The sequence below is a fragment of the Conger conger genome, chromosome 2, assembly GCF_963514075.1.
Source record: "Conger conger chromosome 2, fConCon1.1, whole genome shotgun sequence".
In the NCBI taxonomy this organism is placed as follows: domain Eukaryota; kingdom Metazoa; phylum Chordata; class Actinopteri; order Anguilliformes; family Congridae; genus Conger; species Conger conger.
This window is the reverse complement of record NC_083761.1, coordinates 75,851,443-75,875,158: the sequence shown is the minus strand read 5'-3', so window position 1 is coordinate 75,875,158 and position 23,716 is coordinate 75,851,443. Positions and strand designations below refer to the sequence as shown.

The following is a 23,716-nucleotide window of genomic DNA, read 5'->3' as shown; positions in this document are numbered from 1 at the left end:
ACAGGATGTGTGTGTTTGTGTGTGTGTGTGGGGGGGGGGGGGGGTTATACAGTGTAATCAGTGGCTTCAGCAGTACTATGTCTATGAGAGGAGGTGCCAATAAGACAGATTTGAATTAGAATTTTAATTACAACCAAATATCGATGGAAAGAGAAAAACATGAAGATAATTGATAACAATGGTGCTAATTTTATCGTAATTATAATCTAAAATACAGCTTTTGAATTCAATAAGATATACACATAACTGCATATTTACAGAGTGATACCAGAAGACAGAAATAGAGAGATGCATGGAGATATAGAGAGAGGCTGAGAGAGGGGGGGAGAAGGGGAGAGGGAGAAAAAGAGAGAGAGACAGAGAGCCCCCAGCCTCTTTTCTACCATCTCTCCCTCCACTTCCGACTGCCTTTGACGTCACTCCCAAAGATCAGCCAATTGGGTGCCTCGACCCGCCCCCCTGCCTCTCCCGGGCTCCTCCCCTGCTTTTGGATCCTTATATTATCTGACACCGCACTGGCAGAACAACGCACAGCCAGCTGCTTCCTGGATGCAGATCGGACGAGCGAGGAAAGGACAGAACAGAGTGAGAGACGGTCTTACTGAGCGAAGCGTCTCTGTCTCTATCTTCCCCGTTGTCTGTCTCTATCTCTCTCTCTCTCCCATCCATCCTGTCTGTCTTTCTTCTTCTCTGTCCCTGTCTTTCTATTTGACTGTCTTTGTTTACCTCTCTGTTCCTCTCTCTATACCTGTCTTTCTATTGCACTCATTCACACATACATACGCACACATAGAGACAGACATGCACACATACACACACACACATGTGCAAGCACACTCACACCCACAGACACACACACACTGACACACACAAACATACATGCACTCATGCACACACACAGACACACACACACACACACACACACTGACATATACACATACACACACGGAGACAGACACACACACACACCCACTGACACACACAGAGACAGACACACACACACACACACACACACTGACACACACAGAGACAGACACACACACACACTGACACACATACACACACACACACACGCTCCCTGTGTAAGGTTGCTCTCTCCTCTCGCAGGCCAATGCTGACCCCTGACGGCGCCCTCTACAGACGCCCCGGTACAGTCAGCGGCCTCCTGCGATGGGCTGCTCCTCAGGCCACCTCCCCTTCCACCCGCCACCGCCGCCCGCTCCCACGCCCTCCGACCAGGAGGGGGCGCTGCAGGACGGGGGCCCCAGGGCCCCGGAAGCCTTGTCCACCGTGGAGCGGCTGGCCCAGGCCACGGGGGGCACAGAGAAGTCGTGGTACCGCTGTGTCTTCCCCTTCGGACTCATCTCGCTGGTGATCGGCGTGGCCGGCACGGGCGTGACCTTCAGCTTCAACACCATGCCCCAGACCAAGGTGGTGTCCGTGGTGCTCCTAGGCCTGGGCCTGGCCATGGTGCTGCTGGCTGTGGCCTGCTGGAGGATCCACAGGGTGAAGAGGAGGAAGAGGAAGGAGGGAGGCTCCTTCAGCTCAGAGCAGTGCGCCCTGTGAGCAGTGGAGTGGAAAGACAGGGAGACAGGCAGGGAGCACTGGTGGACTGACACTCCTGACTCTGAGTTTGGGCCCTTATGGAGGGGGGGAGGATATGTCACTGCCGCACACACACACACACACACACACACATACACACACACACACGCATGCTTGCCTTACTCTTCCTGGATGGTCTGTGCTTGCTCTCTTTCTGAGGATTAAAGATGCTCCTGGGAATAACTCTTTCCTGAGGGACTCCAGGATCCAAGCAGAAACGCTGGTCTCCTCCCCCCGCTGGTCCTCACAATTCCTGGTCCCTTGAAGGAGTGCTTCTGGAGGGGACACAGTGTGGGACACAGAGACTAAATGAGAGAGGAACTGTCCTTTCTGATCCAGCGTGACCTAGTAGTGCATCTGCTGATACCACCGACGAGGCCTTTTTTAATTTAACCATCATGAGACACGTCTGACAGCTTTGAGTGTTGACAGAGCTGGGAGATGGAGTGGGCAAGTGGTAGTTCCAGTGTGTGTGTGTGTGTGTGTGTGTGTGTGTGTGTGTGTGTGTTTGTGCATCTGTGCACGTTAAAGCTTTGTATGCATGCATGTGTGTGTGTTTTTGGGTGTACGTGTGAGAGAGAGAGGACGGCATGTATCTCTCTCTCTCCCTCCCTCCCCTGCTATCTCTCCCCCCTCTCTTTCTCTCTCTCTTTATCCTGCTCTTCTTCCCTCTCTCCCCCTTTCTCTTCCTCTCGCTCTCCCTCTCACTCAGACTGTTTACGGAAATGGAGCCAGGGGAACAAAGGGAGAGAATGTACCTGTCATTAGAGCGAGCCCACTTCGTTCGCACATGCGCGTGTACATGCGTGTGCACGAGCGTGTGTACATGTGTGTGTGTGAGCGTGTGAGAGGCGGGGAGCGTAGCATTGGGTGAGAGAGATGTTTTCTGCTGAATGACATTGAAAATGCTGATGTCAACAAAGAAAATTCTCAATGCATCTCTTTATTTGAATGAGGGACACACAGTCCTCACAATATGGCCTGTTGCTCACTGGAGAAATGTGTGTGTGTGTGTGTGTGTGTGTGTGCTTAGCCTAACCTCGGGGCCAATATGTAATTGCTTTGGATTCAAATACTTTTCTATACTTTACTGAACATGTCTGGTGCATTTGAACCTCCAATGAAATGCTCTCAAAAAATGCTACCTTCTGGTCTTTTTGATTGGTTCAATAGCACCACGCAAGATCAATCAAGCACAGAATCAAAATCAATTTCATATTTGACCAAATTACATATTTGTCTGGTATGCCTGTGTGTGTGGAAGCGTGTGTGTGTGTGTTTGTGAGCGTGTGTGCCTGTGTGTCTGTATGTGTGTAAACGTGTGTGCCTGTTCGTGTGTGCATGTGCTGGTGTGTGCGCGTGCGCGCCAGTGTATGTGTGTGTGCACGTGTGTGTGTGTGTGTGTGTCTGTGCCGGTGTGTGTGTGTGTCCAAGCATGAGGTCTTTTGTGGTACAGCCAGGATTGTATGACGTCTTGGTCCGCGTCCTCGCTGTATGTTCAGCTTGAGGGGCTGTGTCATGATTATTCATGCTTTTGCAAATTTATGAAAATGAGATGTACAGTTTTCCTTTTTATTTAAAAGACATCTGTTCCTTTCATTCTTTTTCATGCACCATTTAATTACTGTGTTATTAATTCTGGTCTGAAACCAGGGATCACAAGCTGGGGTGCATCTGAGAGTGTTTTGAGGCCACAGGTAGACAGGTAGCCTAATTATCCTGCAAGGGAGGGCGATGTCATATCCTGTCACGTTGCTTGAGAAACCCCCCTGTGTTCCTGTCACAGATCTCTGGACCATAGTCACTGTACTGAGTGTGTCAGATGGTACGGACATCAATGATCTCAGTTTTAGGTGTATCATGTTTACATATGTCTCCAATGGTGGTGCAAATTGAACTGTAATTGAGCAAATATACAAATATATAATTTTAAATGTATTTGTCCAGACGTTGGGTGAGGATGGGGTCGGGGGGGGGGGGAACAATTAAAATAGTTTCACTCCAAACATCATACATTTTAAACATACGTTTTAATTTAAAAATGTTTTTCCATTTGAGCCTGTGAAGAAGATGTGGAAAATTGGCCCCCCAGATTGTGTTTATTTGATTTTATATTGATCAGCTGCCTGTATGAACCATTTTGTAAGTGCTCCTCCTTCATCAGCAGCGTCAGAATTTCTGTTTAAATGTATGCAGTGGGAGGTCTGGAGAGGAGAGATCTGATGATTTCCATCGTGTGCTTATTTTTGTCCGTTTACATCACCCATAACAGCCGAAAAACATTTCCTCTTTTTTTTTTTTTTTTTTGCTTTAGGAAAAACAAAATGAGGGTGCGCATTTATGGTCAGGGAAAAGAGGGGTTGCCTAGACAAGACACAAATGTGCTCTTTAATGATGTGGATACGTGAAGTATCGGTTTCACCTCTGTTAGAAGGGAAAAGGAGAGAGAGAGAGAGAGAGAGAGAGAGAGAGAGAGACAGATGGATGAATGGATGGATGGATAGGGGAGAGGAGCCACACAGAGAGCTTTTTACAGATTCATTGAGAAATATCAGCCTGAAATAGACGGCTGCATATAAAGGCAGAGATAGGCCGTGAGCGTTTGTGCTGACAACATTTACCTGGGCTGGATGTCTCACTCTGGACCTCTGAGTGTTACGATCCTGACACACACACACACACACACACACACACACACACACATTCCCACTCCTCTGAAATCCATGCAGTGTACAGGGAAGTGTAAACATAAATAGTTCGCGTTGATGCAGCGTTCTGCTGCTGTGCCCCATGTGTTTCATGGTGAAAAGATGCACTGCGGAATAGAGTATCGATGAGCTTCGTTCAGTCGCTCATACGTACTTGGTGAATGGGAGGGGTGCACACGTGTTGGCATCTTCACGGGGCCCTGATAACAAACTCTGGACCTTATTCTCTTTAATTTCACTGCAACGTTCTGCTCCGGGTAACTCTTTACAGTGTAAGTGCACCTTGTGTGACACGGCAACACCCGTCTCTGCTGTGACAGCACCCTGAGGGAAAACTTTGAAAGGCTTTTAACTCTTTAGAGGCCAGAGCATGAAAAGATCAAGTTAAGTCAACACTGTATTTTTACAGTGCTTTTTACAGAAAACTGTCTGGAAGATGCTTTGCAGAGTAACAGGGGAAAAAAGGCCCCAAAATGGCAAAATACCAAGCCTGAACCTGAATAGCAAGCACAGGAGATGAAAACAACCACACAACCAAAATGTGACAAGAAATAGGAGCCCAGTTCTCAGGAGGAACCTGGCTATAGAAGGGGGGCCCATCCTCCACTGGCCAGCCTGGTGTAACATGGGGGTGGAATGGCTGTAACAAAAATAAAATGCCATATTGTAAGGTAAGAAATGAGTGGGAAAAGCAGGAAGGGGAGGCACAGAGTGCAGTTTACAGAGGCAGGGTGATGGTCCAGTGGCTCCAGGCTGTGTCAAGGTGTGGGTTTGAACGAGGAGGGAAACAGAGCCCCAGTGGTCCCCGCCCTCAGGGCAAGGGGAAGTTATGAAATAAGAAAGAAATCTCAGTTCATCAGTTGATCAGATAAAAGAGTCCACAGACATGCAGGTTAGGTTACTTGGGAGGGCATTAACAGGGCGTTGCTGCAAAAGAGCATGCGTGCTCAGTCAACTTACCCTGTATGACTAAAGGCTAATAATAAGAAAATCAGTGTCTTAAAATGAAAATGAATGTTTTAAACCTCGATGTTTTGATAATCTGCGATACATTTACTGGTCTCTAAAAAGTAGAAGCTCTGGAAATAGTCCTCACGCCCCGGGCTGCTCTGTGTGTGAGAGATGAAACACATTCTCCACGCGGCAGGCTTCAGGACTCACACTCTCGCTGCAGGAGGACGTCAGCCTGTCAGTACAGGGCGGGTTGCATGCGAAAGTCCAGGCCCAGGCCCACGTACCGTATATACTACACATGTTCTAGGCCCACGTACCGTATATACTACACATGTTCTAGGCCCACGTACCGTATATACTACACATGTTCTAGGCCCACGTACCGTATATACTACACATGTTCTAGGCCCACGTACCGTATATACTACACATGTTCTAGGCCCACGTACCGTATATACTACACATGTTCTAGGCCCACGTACCGTATATACTACACATGTTCTAGGCCCACGTACCGTATATACTACACATGTTCTAGGCCCACGTACCGTATATACTACACATGTTCTAGGCCCACGTACCATATATACTACACATGTTCTAGGCCCACGTACCGTATATACTACACATGTTCTAGGCCCACGTACCGTATATACTACACATGTTCTAGGCCCACGTACCGTATATACTACACATGTTCTAGGCCCACGTACCGTATATACTACACATGTTCTAGGCCCACGTACCGTATATACTACACATGTTCTAGGCCTATGTACCGTATATACTACACATGTTCTAGGCCCACGTACCGTATATACTACACATGTTCTAGGCCCACGTACCGTATATACTACACATGTTCTTGGTATACGTGGTCCTGCTGATAATGTCCCTCCCTCCACGTGTCTGTTGACAACCTCCTTCCCCCAAGCGGACGTGATTCACTAAGTGCAGCTGTGTACTCATCCGTAGTGATGAACGTGTGTAACAGCATCTCTGGAGTCTGTTATATATGTACATTATATATTTATGTAGACTGTATATTTATATTGTAATTTGGATTATTTTTTTAAATGTCAGTATTAAACAGAAAAGTCAATGGAGAATGAGTTGGGTTTTGTTCTTTTTATTTATTCACGTATTTATTGGGGGCGATTTTATTTTATTTCTCAATTTTATTTCTTCGTTATTTAACCAGGTGAGTCCCATTGAGATTGTTATTTATTTTATAAGGGAGCCCTGGCCAAGGTAGGAGCAAGCAGAGATTACCACATAAAATTCAATACAATACAAAAGCACAACACAATTACACATTAATACAATTTCAAGCAAAAACAGTCTCAAGTCAAACATTCTCAAGTAAAACAGCTGCAGACCTTTTAGAGTCTGAAATAAAATTTTAAAATGACCCACAGGGATGAAGTGATCCAGTTTGATATCTTTCATTCACCCACAGAATGGTCTTCCGTCAACCAGTTACCCTGATGAAAAAAAAACACTTCAAGCTGGTAGCTGGTTGCCCACTTCAGACCAGCTTCCAGCTTAACATGGTTTGACTAGCTCACGCTATGTTTTGAAACTGTCCATCACCACGCTGAGGTTCCTTGCACTGGGTGATGGTGTGAGTGTGGTATCCCCGAGGGAAATGGAGAGATCGAGATGGGGAGAGGTATTAGCAGGGATGAATATCATTTCAGTCTTACCTGGGTTGAGCTTTAGATGGTGGTTGTCCATCCAGCTCTGGATGTCACTCAGGCAAGCAGAGATACGGGCAGAAGCCTGTGTATCAGATGGTGGGAACGAGATGAAGAGTTGGGTATCGTCTGCATAGCAGTGGTAGGATAGCCCATGTGCAGTGATCACAGGGGGCCTAGGACTGAGCCCTGGGGAACTCCTGTGGCAAGGGGCCGAGGTGTCGATACCGTACCAGCCCAGGCAACCTGGAAGGAGCGACCAGAGAGGTAGGACTCAATCCAGTCCAGGGCTGTGCCACAGATGCCCGTTGCTGACAGGGCGGACAGGAGGATGGAGTGATCCACAGTGTCGAAGGCAGCAGAGAGATCTAGAAGAATGAGGACAGAAGAGAGGGAGGCTGCTCGAGCGGCATGGAGCGACTCACTAACGGAGAGGAGCGCGGTCTCTGTCGAGTGGCCCGATCTGAAGCCAGACTGATGGGGGTCTAGCAGGTTGTTGTGAGAAAAGAAAGAAGAAAGTTGAGTAGAAGCAGCTCGTTCTATGGTTTTAGAAAGAAAAGGAAGAAGAGATACTGGGCGGTAGTTCTGGATGATGGAAGGATCTAAGGTAGGCTTTTTTAGCAGTGGAGTGATGTGGGCCCTCTTGGAGGATGCTGGAAGACAGGGAGGAGTTGACAAGGGAGAATGTCAGGTGTGATAGTCTCGAGAAGAGAAGAGGGGATAGGTTGAAGGGCACAGGTTGTAGGGCGGTGGAAAGCAGGAGTTGAGAAACATCAGAGTCTGTAAGGGGGGAGAAAGTAGAAAAGGAAGGGATGGTCCTAGAGGGGGGGAAGGGCATAGTAAGGGGGGCGGTGGTTGTAAAGGATCTGTGGATGACTGTGACCTTCTCATCGAAAAAGTCAGCAAAGTTATCAGCAGCAAAGGAGGACTGAGGTGGAGGAGGCGGTACGTTGAGGAGAGAGGAGAAAATGCAGAACAGTTTCCGGGGGTTAGAAGCGGAGTTCTGAATTTGTGTCTGATAGTATTTTGCTTTGGCGGCAGTGACAGCAGAAGAGAATGCTGCCAGGAGATTGTGAGGTCTGAAGGGTCTCTGGATTTTCCTCACTTCCTCTCCGCTGCGCGGAGGCTGGTCCTGGAGGTACGGAGGGTGTCAGATATCCAAGGACTGGGAGGTGAGCACTGTGGCGCTGCCAATTCATACAGTAGAACCATGCATTAACAGATACCAGGCCATGGGGCCAATTCATACAGTAGAACCATGCATTAACAGATACCAGGCCATGGGGCCAATTCATACAGTAGAACCATGCATTAACAGATACCAGGCCATGGGGCCAATTCATACAATAGAACCATGCATTAACAGATACCAGACCATGGGACTAATTCATACAATAGAACCAAGCAATTAATGCGTTACAGTATATCCATGCATTAACATGTGCCAGACCATGAGGCCCATTCATAGATTACATCAGTACTCTCAAACTGTGTCTCACTTAACGTTTATAATTAGTTCAATTACTTGCCAAATTATGGCTGTAAGTTTGCACATAATGTACATAAAGTGAATGTGTTAGTTATGCTTTAATGCAGTTAAGTGCCTATGGCTGAAGGAGTAATTGGAATCAAAACTAATGGTCTCTGCTACTGTGTGTGCCAAGTGACTGTAAACTGTACTGCAATGTAACTAAATGTTTTCATTAAACACCCCCCCCCCCCCCAAAAAAAAAAAACAGGCACACTCTATAGTCAACTATAGTCCATATTGCTATGAACTAAATAAACTGCTGGTCAAACATTTCCTCCCTCTGAATCCTCTTCATTAGAGCGCTGCAGATGGTTTTCAGTTTTTATTCTTTGCAGTGAGTCATGTCCCTGTCACTTCCAAGCACAGTTGTGACTAATACATACAATTTTCAGAGGCTTTGTTAAACAATCCCGCTCTATTTGGTCAAGATTATGCTCATAACCAGCAGAACAAAAAAGTCGTTTTGTTATAGCAGGTTCTGCGATGTCTTGAGGTGTCGTATCTTGATCTGAAATGACTGGATGTGCGTGATTGTTTTCTCACAGAGGGGAGCTCCAGCAGGAGCTCTACCAGAGGTAAAGGCTTACCCATGCCATGACAAATTGCTTTACAGATCTGGCAGGGAGGTTCAGTGGAGTTCTCCCTGTTGACAGAAGGAGCGACAATAAATGCTTTTCATCCTACAAATATGTCTTGACTGACTGTGGGTGGCCTCTAGCGTAGTGGTTAAGGTAAATGACTGGACATGTGAGGTTGGTGGTTCTAATCCTGGTGTAGCCATGATAAGATCTACACAGCTGTTGGGCTCTTGAGTAAGGCCCTTAACCTTGGGCTCATTATCTGAGTTGGGACCACTTTATATTACATTGCCTCTCAATGTATTTGAATAAAAATACTGACATTTACATCATGGCAGTCATGTGCTGCTGATCTTTCTGTTCACATTAATACTCATATCGACAGCTTGCATCTCGCACTCTCTTCAAATTGAAAATAAAGTCCTGGCAGCCCTGGCACGCGCTCTCTCACGACTGGGATAAAAATAGCTGTCCCAGGAGAGAGGGAGAGAGAGAGAGAGAGAGAGAGAGAGAGAGAGAGAGAGAGAGAGAGAGAGAGAGAGAGAGAGAGAGAGAGAGAGAGAGAGAGAGAGAGAGAGAGAGAGGAGAGAGAGAGAGAGAGAGAGCGAGAGAGAGAGAGAGAGAGAGAGAGAGAGATGAGAGAGAGAGAGAGAGAGAGAGAGAGAGAGAGAGAGAGAGAGGAGAGAGAGCCTCTTGCTGATTCATTGAGGAATAGAGAGATAGGTGTTCAGAATACTCAATCATTCAAAGCCACAGTGAGGCTCTAGGCTCACCAACAGGGGTACATTTCTTTTCTTTTGTTCTTCGTTTGTTTGTCTGAAGTATATCTTGCAACATATTGCTGCAACCAGGAACATGTTGCAACATATTGAAATAAAATACAATGATCAAGATTAGAAATTATATTTCAAGATACAGGGAAATAAAAAAATTACTGCTACTTCCAGATATTTAATGTGATGATACGGTACGGTATAACGATAACTATATTTCACCCAAACACATTCGATATACCTATGTATAAAATGAATTCCTAATTCCAACCTTATATGGCTGTAAACACCCTTAAATGAATGCCGACAGTCTGCATTGTAATATTGTGTTGATAATCTCATTTCACATCCAATGTGCTGGGTTATAAAGCCACCTGGAGTTTGGGATAATCACCCTCTGTTATTCATCTTGTCTTCTGAACTTCCGAGCTGGTGGATCATTCCTTGGCTAAAACTGCGTAGCATACATTGTGTAATGCTGCCAAGAGCATCACATTTAAAAAGTTGTTCATTTGAGATATTTCACCTGCATTACCTAAGGGCACATGTAATATATGCCACACACTTAATTGCCATAATAGAGCTAGATGCAGCCATGAATACAGAAATGTCACTAGAAAGGTTTTTCTCGTGACATTGTGTGCTTAGGCTCACATGATAATAGCCCACAGATTTTTACTGTTCCCAAGCTGGTGATTAAGTATTACTTTGTGGACCCTATATTTCCTCATCTTGGTCGGGGAGCAAAGTGGGACAATGATCATGACCAGCCTGGATCACCTCTGTTCTCCCCATGCTCATGTGGGCATCCTCCGTGCGCTCCAGTTTCCTCCCACAGTCCAAACACACGTAGCCCTCCGAGTGCATATTAAAATGATCTGCTCTAGCTAACTGAGGCACGTTTACGGAAGGGTAATCAACGTGCGCTGACCCTGTCAAGTAAACGAATACATTATAAATCATTAGCGGCATACAGCAGCGTTCCAGTAAAATATTCTGCATTAACCTGGGCGTAATTCCAACTCCCTCCATACTATTCCAGTTCCATCATTTCCACCTCTGCGGTCTGCTCACCGGTGCGCTGGATTAAAATAGAACGCATCCGTCTCAGCTGGGTGCCTTTAAACGCGCATTTAAAATCATTTCATGTTCTCTTCAGTTGTGTTGTTCTCGAGATGATTTTAATCATTTTAAGCATAATTCTTCCTGCTTTCTAGATGGCACACTTTTTTTGACCAGATGGCACTCTATTTTAATATTTTATATCTTCCATTATTATTATTATTATTATTAACATTCTTTCTTTGAGGCATGCCAAAAGATATCTGCGTTTGTACTGCCAAGGCGCACAGTTGACTTGAGAAGTAAACAGCCGACATCCTGGCCTCCTTACATGGTTGGCCCTCCGCGGGTGTGAAATATCTGTCACACTCGTTTAAAGATAGATCATTTTCACTCTTTTGACAAAGACTAACTTTCCTCAAAGCCTTTTGGCAAGGTAACTCGTTAACTTTTGGCAAGGTAACTTCCACTAAAAGACAAATCTCATTTCTTTTTTTAGTCCATTTTTTCCATCTTATTTTATAAAATAAGACATTTTTTTGTTTTATTTCTGATTGATTCGAAGTGATGTTTTTATGTCCATGTATCAATAGGTCTAAGATGGTGAGTTCAAGGAATATCTCAGTGAACATTTCTGTGGTATAAAATTGGTAAAACAGCATAGGCATTCAGATGACCACTCCAGTGCATGCTGAAGGTCACGGTCCGATGAAGCCAGCAGAACCACATCATCCGCAAAAAGCAGAGATGCGATTCTGAGGTCACCAAACCGGACACTCTCTTCACCTCGGCTGTGCCTTGAGATCCTGTCCCTGAAAACCACAAACAGGACCGGTGACAAGGGGCAACCTTGGCGTCCAACACCCACTGGAAACGTGCTTGACTTTGTGCCGAGAATGCGGACACAGCTCTCACTTTGGTTATACAGGGACCGGATGGCTCGTAACAACGGCCCCGGTACCCCATACTCCAGCAGTACACCCCACAGGGTTCCCCGGGGGACATGGTCGAAAGCCTTCTGGGAAGAAGATGAAACATAAACTCCAATAATAGTACTTTCATAAGACGCACTGCTTCTTAACAGCAGCAAAGGAACATATAGTAAAATAGGGATATTAGGGATTCATTTGAATAAATACATCTTAGGTTCTACATTTTTATTACATTGAGCTTCCAAGATGAATATATCAGTTTCAAGTGATAAACACTGTACACCAGACTCCAATAACTGGTCTCCAACACATTAAAAGGCTTACTTGTGTTGTATGAAAACACATTAAAAGCACATTTACTAATGTCATTGAAGTAAGACTATGAACAGTTTTCAACACATTCTTAAATTTTATACTGATGTTATTCTGATGGCTTATCAGATGTCATCTTTTGTCAATTCTTTCCTTTTCCAAATTTCTCTCACCGTCCTCTGCTCTCTGTATCTGCCCGGGTCTGTAATTCATTGATTGATTCTGAGTGCAGTCGATATCCAAGTTGCGGTGTTTTTGTCCTTCTTTTTTTTTTTTTTTTTTTAAAGGGCCATTGAGCACGAAATGACAGGGTAATCACATTTTCTCAGAATAAACCCAATTACTCACCGCTAGCAAATGTGTGTAGAGCGACTCCCACACATGACCTGCCCTCGTTTCCTCCTCTCCACTGGGATTACGGGGGTCGTCAGCGGCCATTTTGAGCAAGTGACACCCAAAATCACTGAATTATTCCCCTACATACTTGAAAGAAAGCAGTTTCCAACGCCAAACGTGCCAATGCCATTTCTGACCAAAACATTATATTTTGCTCTCGTTTGGTCATTTAAATTATGATTGAACAAAGCTGCTGTGGTAATATGAGACCAAATTGAACGGTTTGGTCGGATACAGTGTTGGCATGTTTGACATCTAAACAGGAATGCATAAAAGGAGAGGTATACCCATAGTGAGATACAGTGGTGGGTCAGTGATGTTTTGGGGCTTTCTCAATTCCAGAGGTGCAGGGGCACTGGTTAATATAAGTGGATTTCATCTATTTATATTTTTGTCCATTTTTGCTTGCAATCTGGTTGCCTATACCAAAAGGCAGAGTTTGTGCATGTGCATGTGTATGTGTGTATGTGTGCATTTCTCTGCATGCTTGTGCACATGCATATGTGTCTTTTTGAAACTGTGCATATGTGTGTCACAGATTTCACTTAATTTTAAATACATTTCTGTTGCCACCCAGATTGCATATCAATATATTAATATTGGTAGCCACTGTTGCCATGGGAGTGTTTCCATGGAAACCAGTCATGTTCTGTATAAAAGGACCCAACAGCTGTCTCATTTTTTAAATATTGGGCCAACAACCCATCCCCACCCCACCCCCCACCAATGGCTGCTTTAAGTAGGAAAGTGATAATGTATGACTATATTTCTTTGTAAAACATTTAAATTTAAAACGTTAACTTTAGAAATATCTTATCCAGGGGGCCACATCTGTAAAGCCAAGAGACAGGATGCTGGATGACAATTGCTATTTCATGATGCATTAGTGCCATCTAACCCGCTTCCTCCTGGTCAGGCTCTCAGCAAGTGCTAGAGATATATCCCAGATTGCATTGTGCAAAAGGTGGGAATACACCCTGGACAGACCACCAATCTATCACAGGACACAGAAAACATTCACTCACACACTCATACCCACGGGCAATTGCCTTCTGAAATGAAATGAAGCAAATAAAAGACCATAGAAACCCTTGTGAGCAGGGCATTCTGTCGCTCAAGGGATCTACTTCTCACCATGTTAGGGGAACATTTTTGTGTTCAGAACATAGCTGAAACCCCAACCATTCCCACGGTCACTATGGCGACCACAGCTGCCATTCTGCAACTGGAATTTTGAATGGTGTTCTGTGGCGCTAATAAAGAGGAGTTATTAATAGCTAGAGTGTGCCCTGATATCTCATTTCAAAAGGCAATTCCCCCCCCCGTGTTCATGACATCTGATATCTCCTTAATCCGTTAATTTTGCCAAAGTTCTGGACCTCTCTCACCCACACCCGCTGGTGCAAAACACGTAGAAATCAGATCTGGCAACCCGGAGAGCTAGGGGGTTCTGCTGCTTGACTGACTGATGCAGAGGTGCAGATGAAATCGATGGCTGGCTGCCTCTGGAAAACGTAATGGGTGTTTAAACATGGGCCAAGTGAGGGAAATGCATTACTGATCCACACGGCCCGATTGACAAATGGGCTCACTCGCAGAGCAAGGGCTTCATGACTGATCGCTTTAATGGAAGCTGAAGCATTGGGAATGTCTACACTTGAAATGATGCCTTATTTATTTAGAGCTTATCTAGACAAACAGTCCATGCTAAACTTGAGTAGGTTGAAGTCAGATATAAATTATTTTAATTTGTGGGATCGGGGACCATGAATTAAACTGTACCCCCACATGCACCTTTATGAACAATACCAAAGTCAAGAGGCATCAAGTTTTATTTCACATGGAAAAACATCAATGCCATTATGAATTGAATTGGCTTATGAATTACTCCTTGCTCAAATTGTAATTATATTATGGATATGAGCTAATAGTGCTTCCAAAGCACAGTTTGTGCAATGTGAAGTCGAGAGAGGGAGAGCAAGCAAGAGAGTGAGAGAGAGAGAGAGAGAGAGCAAGAGAGTGACAGAGAGAGAGAGCAAGAGAGGCAGACTGTTGATGCTCCCTTTTTTAAAGCATCATAATAGTTTCATTTCAGTAATATAATGAAAAGCAACCCCCCAAAAAAATTCCATCAATGCACACGCTTATAAACCAAAAATAATGCAAAAAAAGACACTCAAATCATCAAAAAGACACCTTGTGCTTATGGTTAACTGAATACCTTTGTACCAAAATAAAAATTGCAGGTGTGAAAACCACTGTGATGCTCCGACACACCACCTCCATAAAATAAACAGAAACCAGCCTCACACAATGAAGGAACACATGTTGTGTTGTTTTATTTAACAAACAAGAAGGACACTGCTGAATCTGTGTGCCAGGCAGCGATCTGTTGCAGGTCCTGCACGATTCTCTACTGGAGGTCTCCTGAGTTCTTTAGTATCAGGAACACCCACATAGCCAGTCTAGATCAACACCCCACTGTTTCCTGGTCAGGGTCGCTGGGGTTTTTGAAGCATATCCCAAAATGCATTGGAAAAAAGATAGGAATACATGCTGGACAGGCCGCCAATCCCATGCACTCCATTCGCTCACACACTCATACCAATTGGGGCAATTTAGACTCTCTTGTAGACCTTTGTGCCGGTCATGTACAGTGCATTTAGAAATTTGCAGTCTGGAACTCTCTGAACTCTGGGGAACCAAAATTCAAGAGCTGCCGTTGACCCTCCTGCCACCCATCTACTGCCGGGAATACCTGCACAGGAGGGGGAAGGGGGAGGGGGGTTCTAGGCCACCAGGTGAGGATTCATCCAGCTCTTCTGGGATTTCAAATGGACACTCAACAAAAGCTATTTCACTGCCTTATGGAGGGTAGACCGGTCTGTTCTCCACTGCCTTGTAGAGCATACCCCCAAACCTTCCTGCAGAGAGAGGCACAAAACCAAAGCCTTTAGTCCGTGATGACCTGACCAAACAAAGTCCTTTGACTTGCTCTGAATACTCTTTAGGAAAAGGGCAGAGTGGAAGAGACTAAGAGAGGAATGGCTTCATCCCTCCTATGGGGATGAAACCATTGCAGCGATGCGCTTAATCACAGGTCTGGAAGTAAATCCACAGATCTTATCCACGTCACCGCTGGCGGTGTAATTGGTTGGACGCCCTCCTTTGCGTCTGTTCCCCCGTGCCATTAATGATTTTGTTTATCTTTGTTTCCAATGAATAATTTAATTTGGGTTGTGTCCTTCTCTTCCTCCCAGCGGAGTTTCTCCTCCAAGTTTAGAGTTACGCCTACGGACCATAACTTCCCGTTTAACACAGGAGATTCTGTTTCAGCGGTGCTGTTGGCCTCCGATGCCCCGGACCTGCCGATTTATTGTTTTCGCCGGAGTGATTACGATCGTCAAAAACTGCACTCTGCCCTCTTGCAGCAGAGATGGGTTAAATGCCTATGGTCTTTAGAATGCCGAAAAAGCTTTCCAGCAGATGCCTGACCATTCCATCAAGCCACAAGCATTCATCCATCTATTATCTAAACAACTTATTCAGTGGTAGTACACCCTGGTCAAGTAGCCAGTCCATTGAATCCACTGTGGGAGTGTTGCAATCTATTATCATTTCCACGTCACCATTCTCAATATTTTAACCCCCTTGTTGTGCTTTGTATTTTAATCATGGACTTACCCTATTAAAGGTACAATGGGTAAGATTTTTGTGTTAAAACATTGTTACAAGACCATTGTAAATCCCTTCCTATCATTGAAAAAGGCTCACTGACATGTTGACTCACCCTCAGCCTGCATTTATAGTCCTTAAATTCCGGTTTCAAAATATACAGTTGACGGCCCGACACTCTGTACCAAAACATTGTATAACTGTACAATATTTCAAGCTCATTGGTTGAAAATTGGTTCTAATTGCCACAGCGGATGGCATTTTATCTTAAGCGCGTTTACTGAGAAGGGTTGTGTTTTGAAGGTGTTTGTTGCTGCTATTCCTCTCTTGACCGTTAGAAGTCCGAAATTACCTACGCCTATTTCCGATGTGTACTAGACGTGATGTTTCTGGCTGTACAGCTGATTCTTTGTGAAGTGTACCCAATAGAAAAAAGAAAAAAGAAAAAAATGTACCCAGTCCAACCTGTTCTAATGACCTTCGGTATGCACTTATTGTACAACGCTATGGATAAAAGTGTCTGCTAAATTAAATGTCATGTAATGAAAGGCCCACATACCATTCACACACATCATACCGATGATGAATTTAGCATCTCCAGTTAGCCTAAGCTGCATGTCTTTAGACCGTGGGAGGAAACCAGAGTGCCTGGAGGAAACCTATGCAGACACTGGGAGAACATGGAAACAGAAGGTATAGAAAGGCCCCAGCCAAGATTTGAACCTGTTACTTACTGGCTGTGTGACAACAGTGCCATCCACTGCACTACTACACAATCCATCCCAAGAATTTTGAGGACAAATACATTTTACTAACTGAAATGTGAGGTCTCCTGGAAGCCACACGATAAGTATTGCATGGCTTGCATTATGATTGTAAGCCAAAAATATAGTAAACTACAGTAAGAGATAGTTCAGATACAGAATCCCCTTTTCAAGTCTCTCCCCTCCCCTCTCCCTCGTTCATGAAGATGGGGAAATGCATAACTAACAACAAAAAAAGAAGAATGACAATAATAGTGAAAGAAATAAACAAATGTATTACTCTCTCCCACATCCTAACATAGGGGTATACACTCAGTGACCACTTTATTAGGAAAACCTCTACACCAGCTTGTTCATGCAAAAAAAATAGCCAATCATGTGACAGCAACTAAATGCATAAAAGCATACAGACGTGGTAAAGAGGTTCAGCTGTTTTTCAGACCAAATGTTGGAATGGAGAAGAAATGTGATCTAAGTGACTTTGACTGTGGAATGATTGTTGGTGCCAGACAGGGTGATTTGAATATCTCAGAAACTGCTGATCTCCTGCTGCTCATCTTTTCACACACAACAGTCTCTAGAGTTTACAGATAATAAAATAAAATAAAAAATAAAATAAAAACATCCAGTGAGCAGCAGTTCTGCGGGAAGAAATGCGTTGTTAATGAGAGATGTCAGAGGAGAATGGCCAGACTGGTCATAGCTAACAGGAAGGTGACAGTGATGCAAATAACCACATTACAACAGTGGTATGCAGAAGAGCATCTCTGAACACACAACGTGTCAAACCTCAAAGTGGATAGGCTACAGCAGCAGAAGTCTAAAAAATATGTCCAAAAAATACTTAACAAAGTGCTTACTGAGTACATAAATGCCAACCATATATACTACCATGTATAAAAGCATAAACACGCGTAGCTTACAGTAGCTAATTATGAGGCAGTCGCCGCTTTAAAGAAGGTCCTCTGTACTGGAGATGGCATAAAAACATCAGCCATCAACCAGTGACAGGTGAAACACGAAACAAGGAGACCTGTCAAGGCTTATCCATTTGTCATATTAATTGTATACAGTAGCTATATACAGTAATGCATGCACTGCTTGAGATCAATTAACACTCATTGTGGAAACTAGATCCCCTGCAGCATCACATGGAGCTTCTTTGAAGACAGCTAGGTCATGGGCTAAAACTGAAATTAGTAGTCATGAGGAGCTACTGTAATGATTTACATATGGTTTTGTGTGTATGTGTGAGTTATGCTTTTTTGTCTGTATATGTCCTTACTTATGTGTAGAACTGAATTCCCAGTGTTGTTCTCTTTGTATTTTTCCATTGTTATTGTTATCGTATACACTCACTGAACACTTTATTTGGAACACCTGTTCATCCACTTATTCATTCATCAGCCAAGTGTTTGAAGGAGTGGGATGCATTAAATCATGCCGATACGGGTCAGGAGCTTCAGTTCTCAACCATCAGGATGGGGAAATAATTTGATCTTTGTGACTTTGACCATGGAATGATTGTTGGTGCCAGACAGGGTGGTTTGAGTATCTCAGAAACTGCTGATCTCCTGGGACTTTCACGAACAACAGTCTCTTGCAATGGAATGGTGCGAAAAACATAAAACATCCAGTGAGAAGCAGTTCTGCTGAAAGCAATGCCTTGTTAATGAGAGACGTCAGAGGAGAATGGCCAGACTGGTCAAAGCCGACAGGAAGGTGACAGTAATGCGAATAACCACATATTACAACAGTGGTATGCTGAAGAACATCTCTGAACACACAACGCATCAAACCTCTAAGTGGATAGGCTACAGCAGCCGAAGACTTGATACATCTAAAAAAATAAGTATAAAAATTACCTAACAAAGTGCACACTGAGTGTATAATATTGTTCACAAAAGTAAACATTTTCCGGTGTAGATAGCTAGATTGATAGATTTCAGCTCTTTGGGTGGAGAATGCATTGAGTCGCTGATGTGCATTGTTTCCATTGTTTGACTATTTTCTTTCTTCGTCTTTCTTCCTGTTTGTGTTATTTCTGTTTTGAAAACAACTTCCTTTTGTTTTCCCCTTGGCTTGGCCACAGGTGCAATGTCTATTGGGTGACCTGGCTGACAGGTAGACACAGTGTCTGGGGTCAGCGACAGGGACCACCGGCCTTCCTGTGCTGCTGTCTGGCATTGCAAGACGTGCCCGCCCTCTTCCTTACGTACCGTACATGTTCAGCCTCGCATGAATCTTAAACAGTGTGGCTCCTCCCGAAAACATTCATATGTCTTGGTCTGGTATCTGTTAAGGCTCTGTTCCAGTGTGTGGATGGGCCCCATGGTGTGGTATCTGTTAAGGCTCTGTTCCAGTGTGTGGATGGGCCCCATGGTCTGGTATCTGTTAAGGCTCTGTTCCAGTGTGTGGATGGGCCCCAAGGTCTGGTATCTGTTAAGGCTCTGCTCCAGTGTGTGGACAGGCCCCATGGAGATGGTCCTTATGATCTGATTCTTTTTGAACCAGTTACACACTGATGTGCACAATCTAAAACACTTTTAACATTTCTACTTTTCTAACGATATAGTCTAGGTTTGATTCTTTTCAGAGGTATTGTGAGAGTAAAGTGCATGAATATATTGACCAAACACAAAAGTAATGTTGCAGTTACTTATCATTTGCATATCCATATATTTCATTTTGAAATGCTAATACTTTGAAAATTAACTTGTGTCATTGTGAACAAGTGATTTGGTTCAGCAAACAAATTATTTTTGGTTCATGTATAGTGTATCCAGGCAATTGAAAAAAGTTTTAGAGTTTTGAAAAACACTTTTCAGGTTTGTGTCTACAGTTTTGAAAAATGACTTCAAGGTTCAGAAATTTGTGTCATTAGTAAAAAGTAAGTCCTAAATTAGCTCCAGTAAAGTTATTTGCATGTTTTTACACTTAAATTATATATATTAACCCATAATTACCCAAGTGCATTTTCACAAGTACATTATGAATAGACACAGCTGATTAACACACGGGTCTAAATGCAGTGATTTCCTCCTAGTAGATAGCAGGAAGGTATGGGGTGACATTGGCTCTGATGGTAAGAGCGGCCATCTGGCAGTCGGAGGGTTGCCGGTTTGATCCCAGTTCATACCCAAATGGTTGGTGCCTTGCATGGCAGCTGTTGGTGTGTGTGTTTGTATATGAACGGAATGAATGGTATGAATGGGCGAATGAGAAGCATAAATTGTACCACGCTTTGGATAAAGGTGCTATATAAATGCCAACCATTTACCGGCTGGGTCCTTTCTGTGCGGAGCTTATATGCTCTCCCCTTATCCATGTGGGCTTTAGCCAGATGATCCAGTTTCCTCCCACAGTCCAAAGACAGGCTAGGCGAGGCTAACTGGAGGCTCTGTAGGTAGAGTGTGTGAGTGGATGGATTGTGTGGGCCTTGCGATGGATTGACCACCTATCGAGGATACATTACTGCTTCTCACCCAATGCACGCCCCCCAGCCCACCCACGCGAATGACACCATAAATAACAAACCAGAGGATAGAGGCTCAGGAATATGAGATTTAGCACACCGGGGGTACATCTGAGGCATTTCGAGTCCGCCCCGGGCTATGCGGCTAAAATGATGGGGGGAATAAACCAAGACTCTGGATTATTCTCTTGGCAGAGTAATGGCCTTGCTTTTGGACACTCGCATTCATTCGATTTTGGCTGAGGCGACAGACTGCTAATTGCTCTGAGCTCATTTCCCTGTTTGTCTCAATCTTTCTTTCTCTGTCTGTCCCTTTCAATTGCTATTGACATGTTTGTTTGTTTTTACAGCCATGCACATGTACTGTATGTAATAATAATGATTATTTCTGGACCGCTCGTCCCCTGTATCATCCCCAAGCTTTGACGGGGCGAGAATAACTCAGGAGGTAAGATCGGCCGCCTGGCAGTTGGGCGGTAGAGGGCTGCAGGTTCGATCCCTGCCCTGTCTGTGTGGGTGTGTCGAAGTGTCCCTGAGCAAGACACCTAAACCCCAACAAGCTGGTTGGCGTGTGAGTTGCCATTGGTGTGTGCATGTGATAGTGAGTGTGTGTGACTGGGTGAATGAGATGCATTGATTGGAAAGCACTTTGGATGAAAGCGCTATATAAATGCAGGCCGTTCAGCATTCAATGAATCCAGATGCATCCACCTGCCCCTCTGGACTGCATACTTCATATCCCTTCATGTGGAATACATGTCTGCTACTTTATCTGCTGTAATGTCGTTCAGGTGTAGATTGGCGAGAGAAGGTTAGCCTAATCAGCGTGCACGGCCTGGCCTCGCACACGCCTGCAGAGGCGAACATCACAAAGGTGTTCTGCGTCCTGGGGCTGCAGGTGGAAGTGACGCGCGTCGACTGTTGCCTGGCAACAGGACCCGAGTGGCAACCGCAAAGGCAGCACCTGGACATGTTGTGCGATGGCCATTAGATCATCAAACGTGTTAAGGCTCATGTTTGATGGGAGGAACCAAAGCCGCTTCCTAGGGAGTCAAAGACTCACTGGAGAATCTAATTTTGGCCATCGAGCCTGACAGAGTAGGTCGCTCGTATAATTATGCCATTGAAGCGCATTCATTTGTAATCGCTGGACTCTTTGTAATGCAACTGATGATTAAAGGCTGTGGAAGTGACATTTCCGCTTGAAGATTTGAACACAGAGAGCACTCTGCTGCATCGTTTACGTAGTTAGACGAAAACACCAACACTTTTGGAAATATACCGAACTGGAATTCACCACAACAATAAACACTTTTTTACAACAGAAAGCAGAAGTTTATTGCATGTCACAGGTCATTGGGAAGATGAAACACAAAATAAAGTTTGCGGTAGCCCTCCCTGCAATGGTCTTTCGTCCCAAGAGCCTGACATGGCGTATGTGTCCAAGCTCTGTGCATATGAATGACGTATGCCTTGTTCACAAACAACACATGCTATTACCACTTGCGCCTTACAGGAATAAATCATGGGAAAACTAAACAACTCTCAGAACAAGACTGCAAACCCATTAATTTCACGGCAGGCGTTCACAAATGGAATTTGTGTTGCCCTGGTGACGGAACCCCGGGTTCCATTCTGCCGATTGATCCAGTCGGCAACGTGTCATAGGCATGTAGGCGGAGCCTTCCGAGGGGGAAAGTAACCCCGCGTCTGCCATTGTTCTGGATAGGGAGCCATCGTAGATAATTGCTACTTTAGTATTTCAATCGATAATAATGCCGGCAAATTGCACTCAATCGTTATATTTAGAGACCAGCAGAGGCACTTTGGCAAAAATAAACCAAACAGGATTTCAGCGCTGTACTTACTCAGTTACAGAGTGGATAGGTGATCCGACTCAATCACCTGAAGGTATCATCTCCGTGATGTCTTTTCTATCTTACTAAATCCCACATCAAATACATTATCATCCTAGACTAGACTAACTAACCAGTCTACCAAGTAGATCATAATCATTTGGTTTCACTTCATCGTGTTACAGAAGCGGTGTTCCTGATTTAATTTAATAGGCTAATGCCGCTAACTGAAAATTGCTATGATCTTAATATATGATTACATTGTGACTGCTTAATTAATTTCCCACAGAGGCTCCAAATGGCATACTTCCCTGCTCTGGGGGTGAGCTTGGGGAGATGATGACATTTTTGTGGGCATGTTTGCTCTTACCCACTGGTTCTATGGGTTCTGCGATGGCACACATTTATTGTGACATCACAGTCGCTACCATTGCCCTTGTTGTAGGCGTGCCTTATTATCCCAACCATTCACTTAGTCATGTTTGCAAGACATTTGTGCAACTGGGAATATTGAAACACACACACACACACACACACACACACACACACACACTCTCTCTTCCAGGAAAACAGCTTTAGTTTCAGCAGAACAGCTACAGATATATTTCCAGCATCAGAGCTGTCCAAGCCATACAATCAGAACAAGCGCATTTATAGACCACTGCAATAAGCAGTCCCTAAAGTTTACTAAATTACAGGTTGATTACAGAGAACAAAGCGCCTCTTCTACTCCTGATAGATACCCTGACCCCACAATCAAATGCACAGGCCCAGCGACATCATCCAGGAAGGAGGGAGAGGTGGGCTGGTGATTTAACCCTATGAGGAGTAGCTTTCTCAGAATATCTTTTCTTTTTTTCCAAAATTCCAAGTCAGCGTTCTAGAACTCACCAGCAGTGATTGTTAAAAACAGCATTAGAATGTTGACATTGGAACACTCTAAGAATATGCAAATGGCATGGAAGATGTTAAAGGGTTAAAGGGTAAATCTTTAAAGGGTTAAAGATAGCAAGAGCAAATTAATACTGAGGGAAATGATTTAGCCGAGAGAGGGGTAGCCCAGTGACAGTAATGGGGGATGGAGGGAATAGTTATGTGACAAAGACATAAATACTAGGTGAGAGAGAATGAGAGAGATAGAGAGATAGAGAGGCACCTGCAGAAAAGAACAAGCTGTATGTATGAGTACTATATACTGTATGTAGTGTATACCATTTATATTTTTCCCACTCTCATTGCTTGTTTTTATTCATTCACACACACTCCAATGGCTGCCATGCAAGGCACCAACCAGCCTGCTGGGAGCTATTGGGGGTTGGGTGTCTTGCTCGGGGACACTTCGACAGACCCAGGTCAGGTGATCGAACCAGCAACCTTCCAACAACCGTTCTTACCTCC

The 23,716-nt window shown here is 44.4% G+C and overlaps 1 protein-coding gene across 1 annotated transcript; it reads left to right on the top strand.

Moving 5' to 3' along the window:
• Positions 1–1,170: 1,170 nt before the first annotated feature.
• Positions 1,171–3,063, top strand: LOC133121333 (transmembrane protein 100-like). The gene has a single exon (XM_061230533.1). It carries the CDS (start codon positions 1,171–1,173, stop codon positions 1,564–1,566), a length of 396 nt encoding a protein of 131 aa, XP_061086517.1. The 3' UTR covers positions 1,567–3,063.
• The last annotated feature ends 20,653 nt before the right edge of the window (positions 3,064–23,716 follow it).

Coding starts and splice junctions, on each gene's coding strand:
- LOC133121333 (XM_061230533.1), top strand. CDS start 1,171: ATGGGCTGCTCCTCAGGCCACCTCCCCTTCCACCCGCCACCGCCGCCC.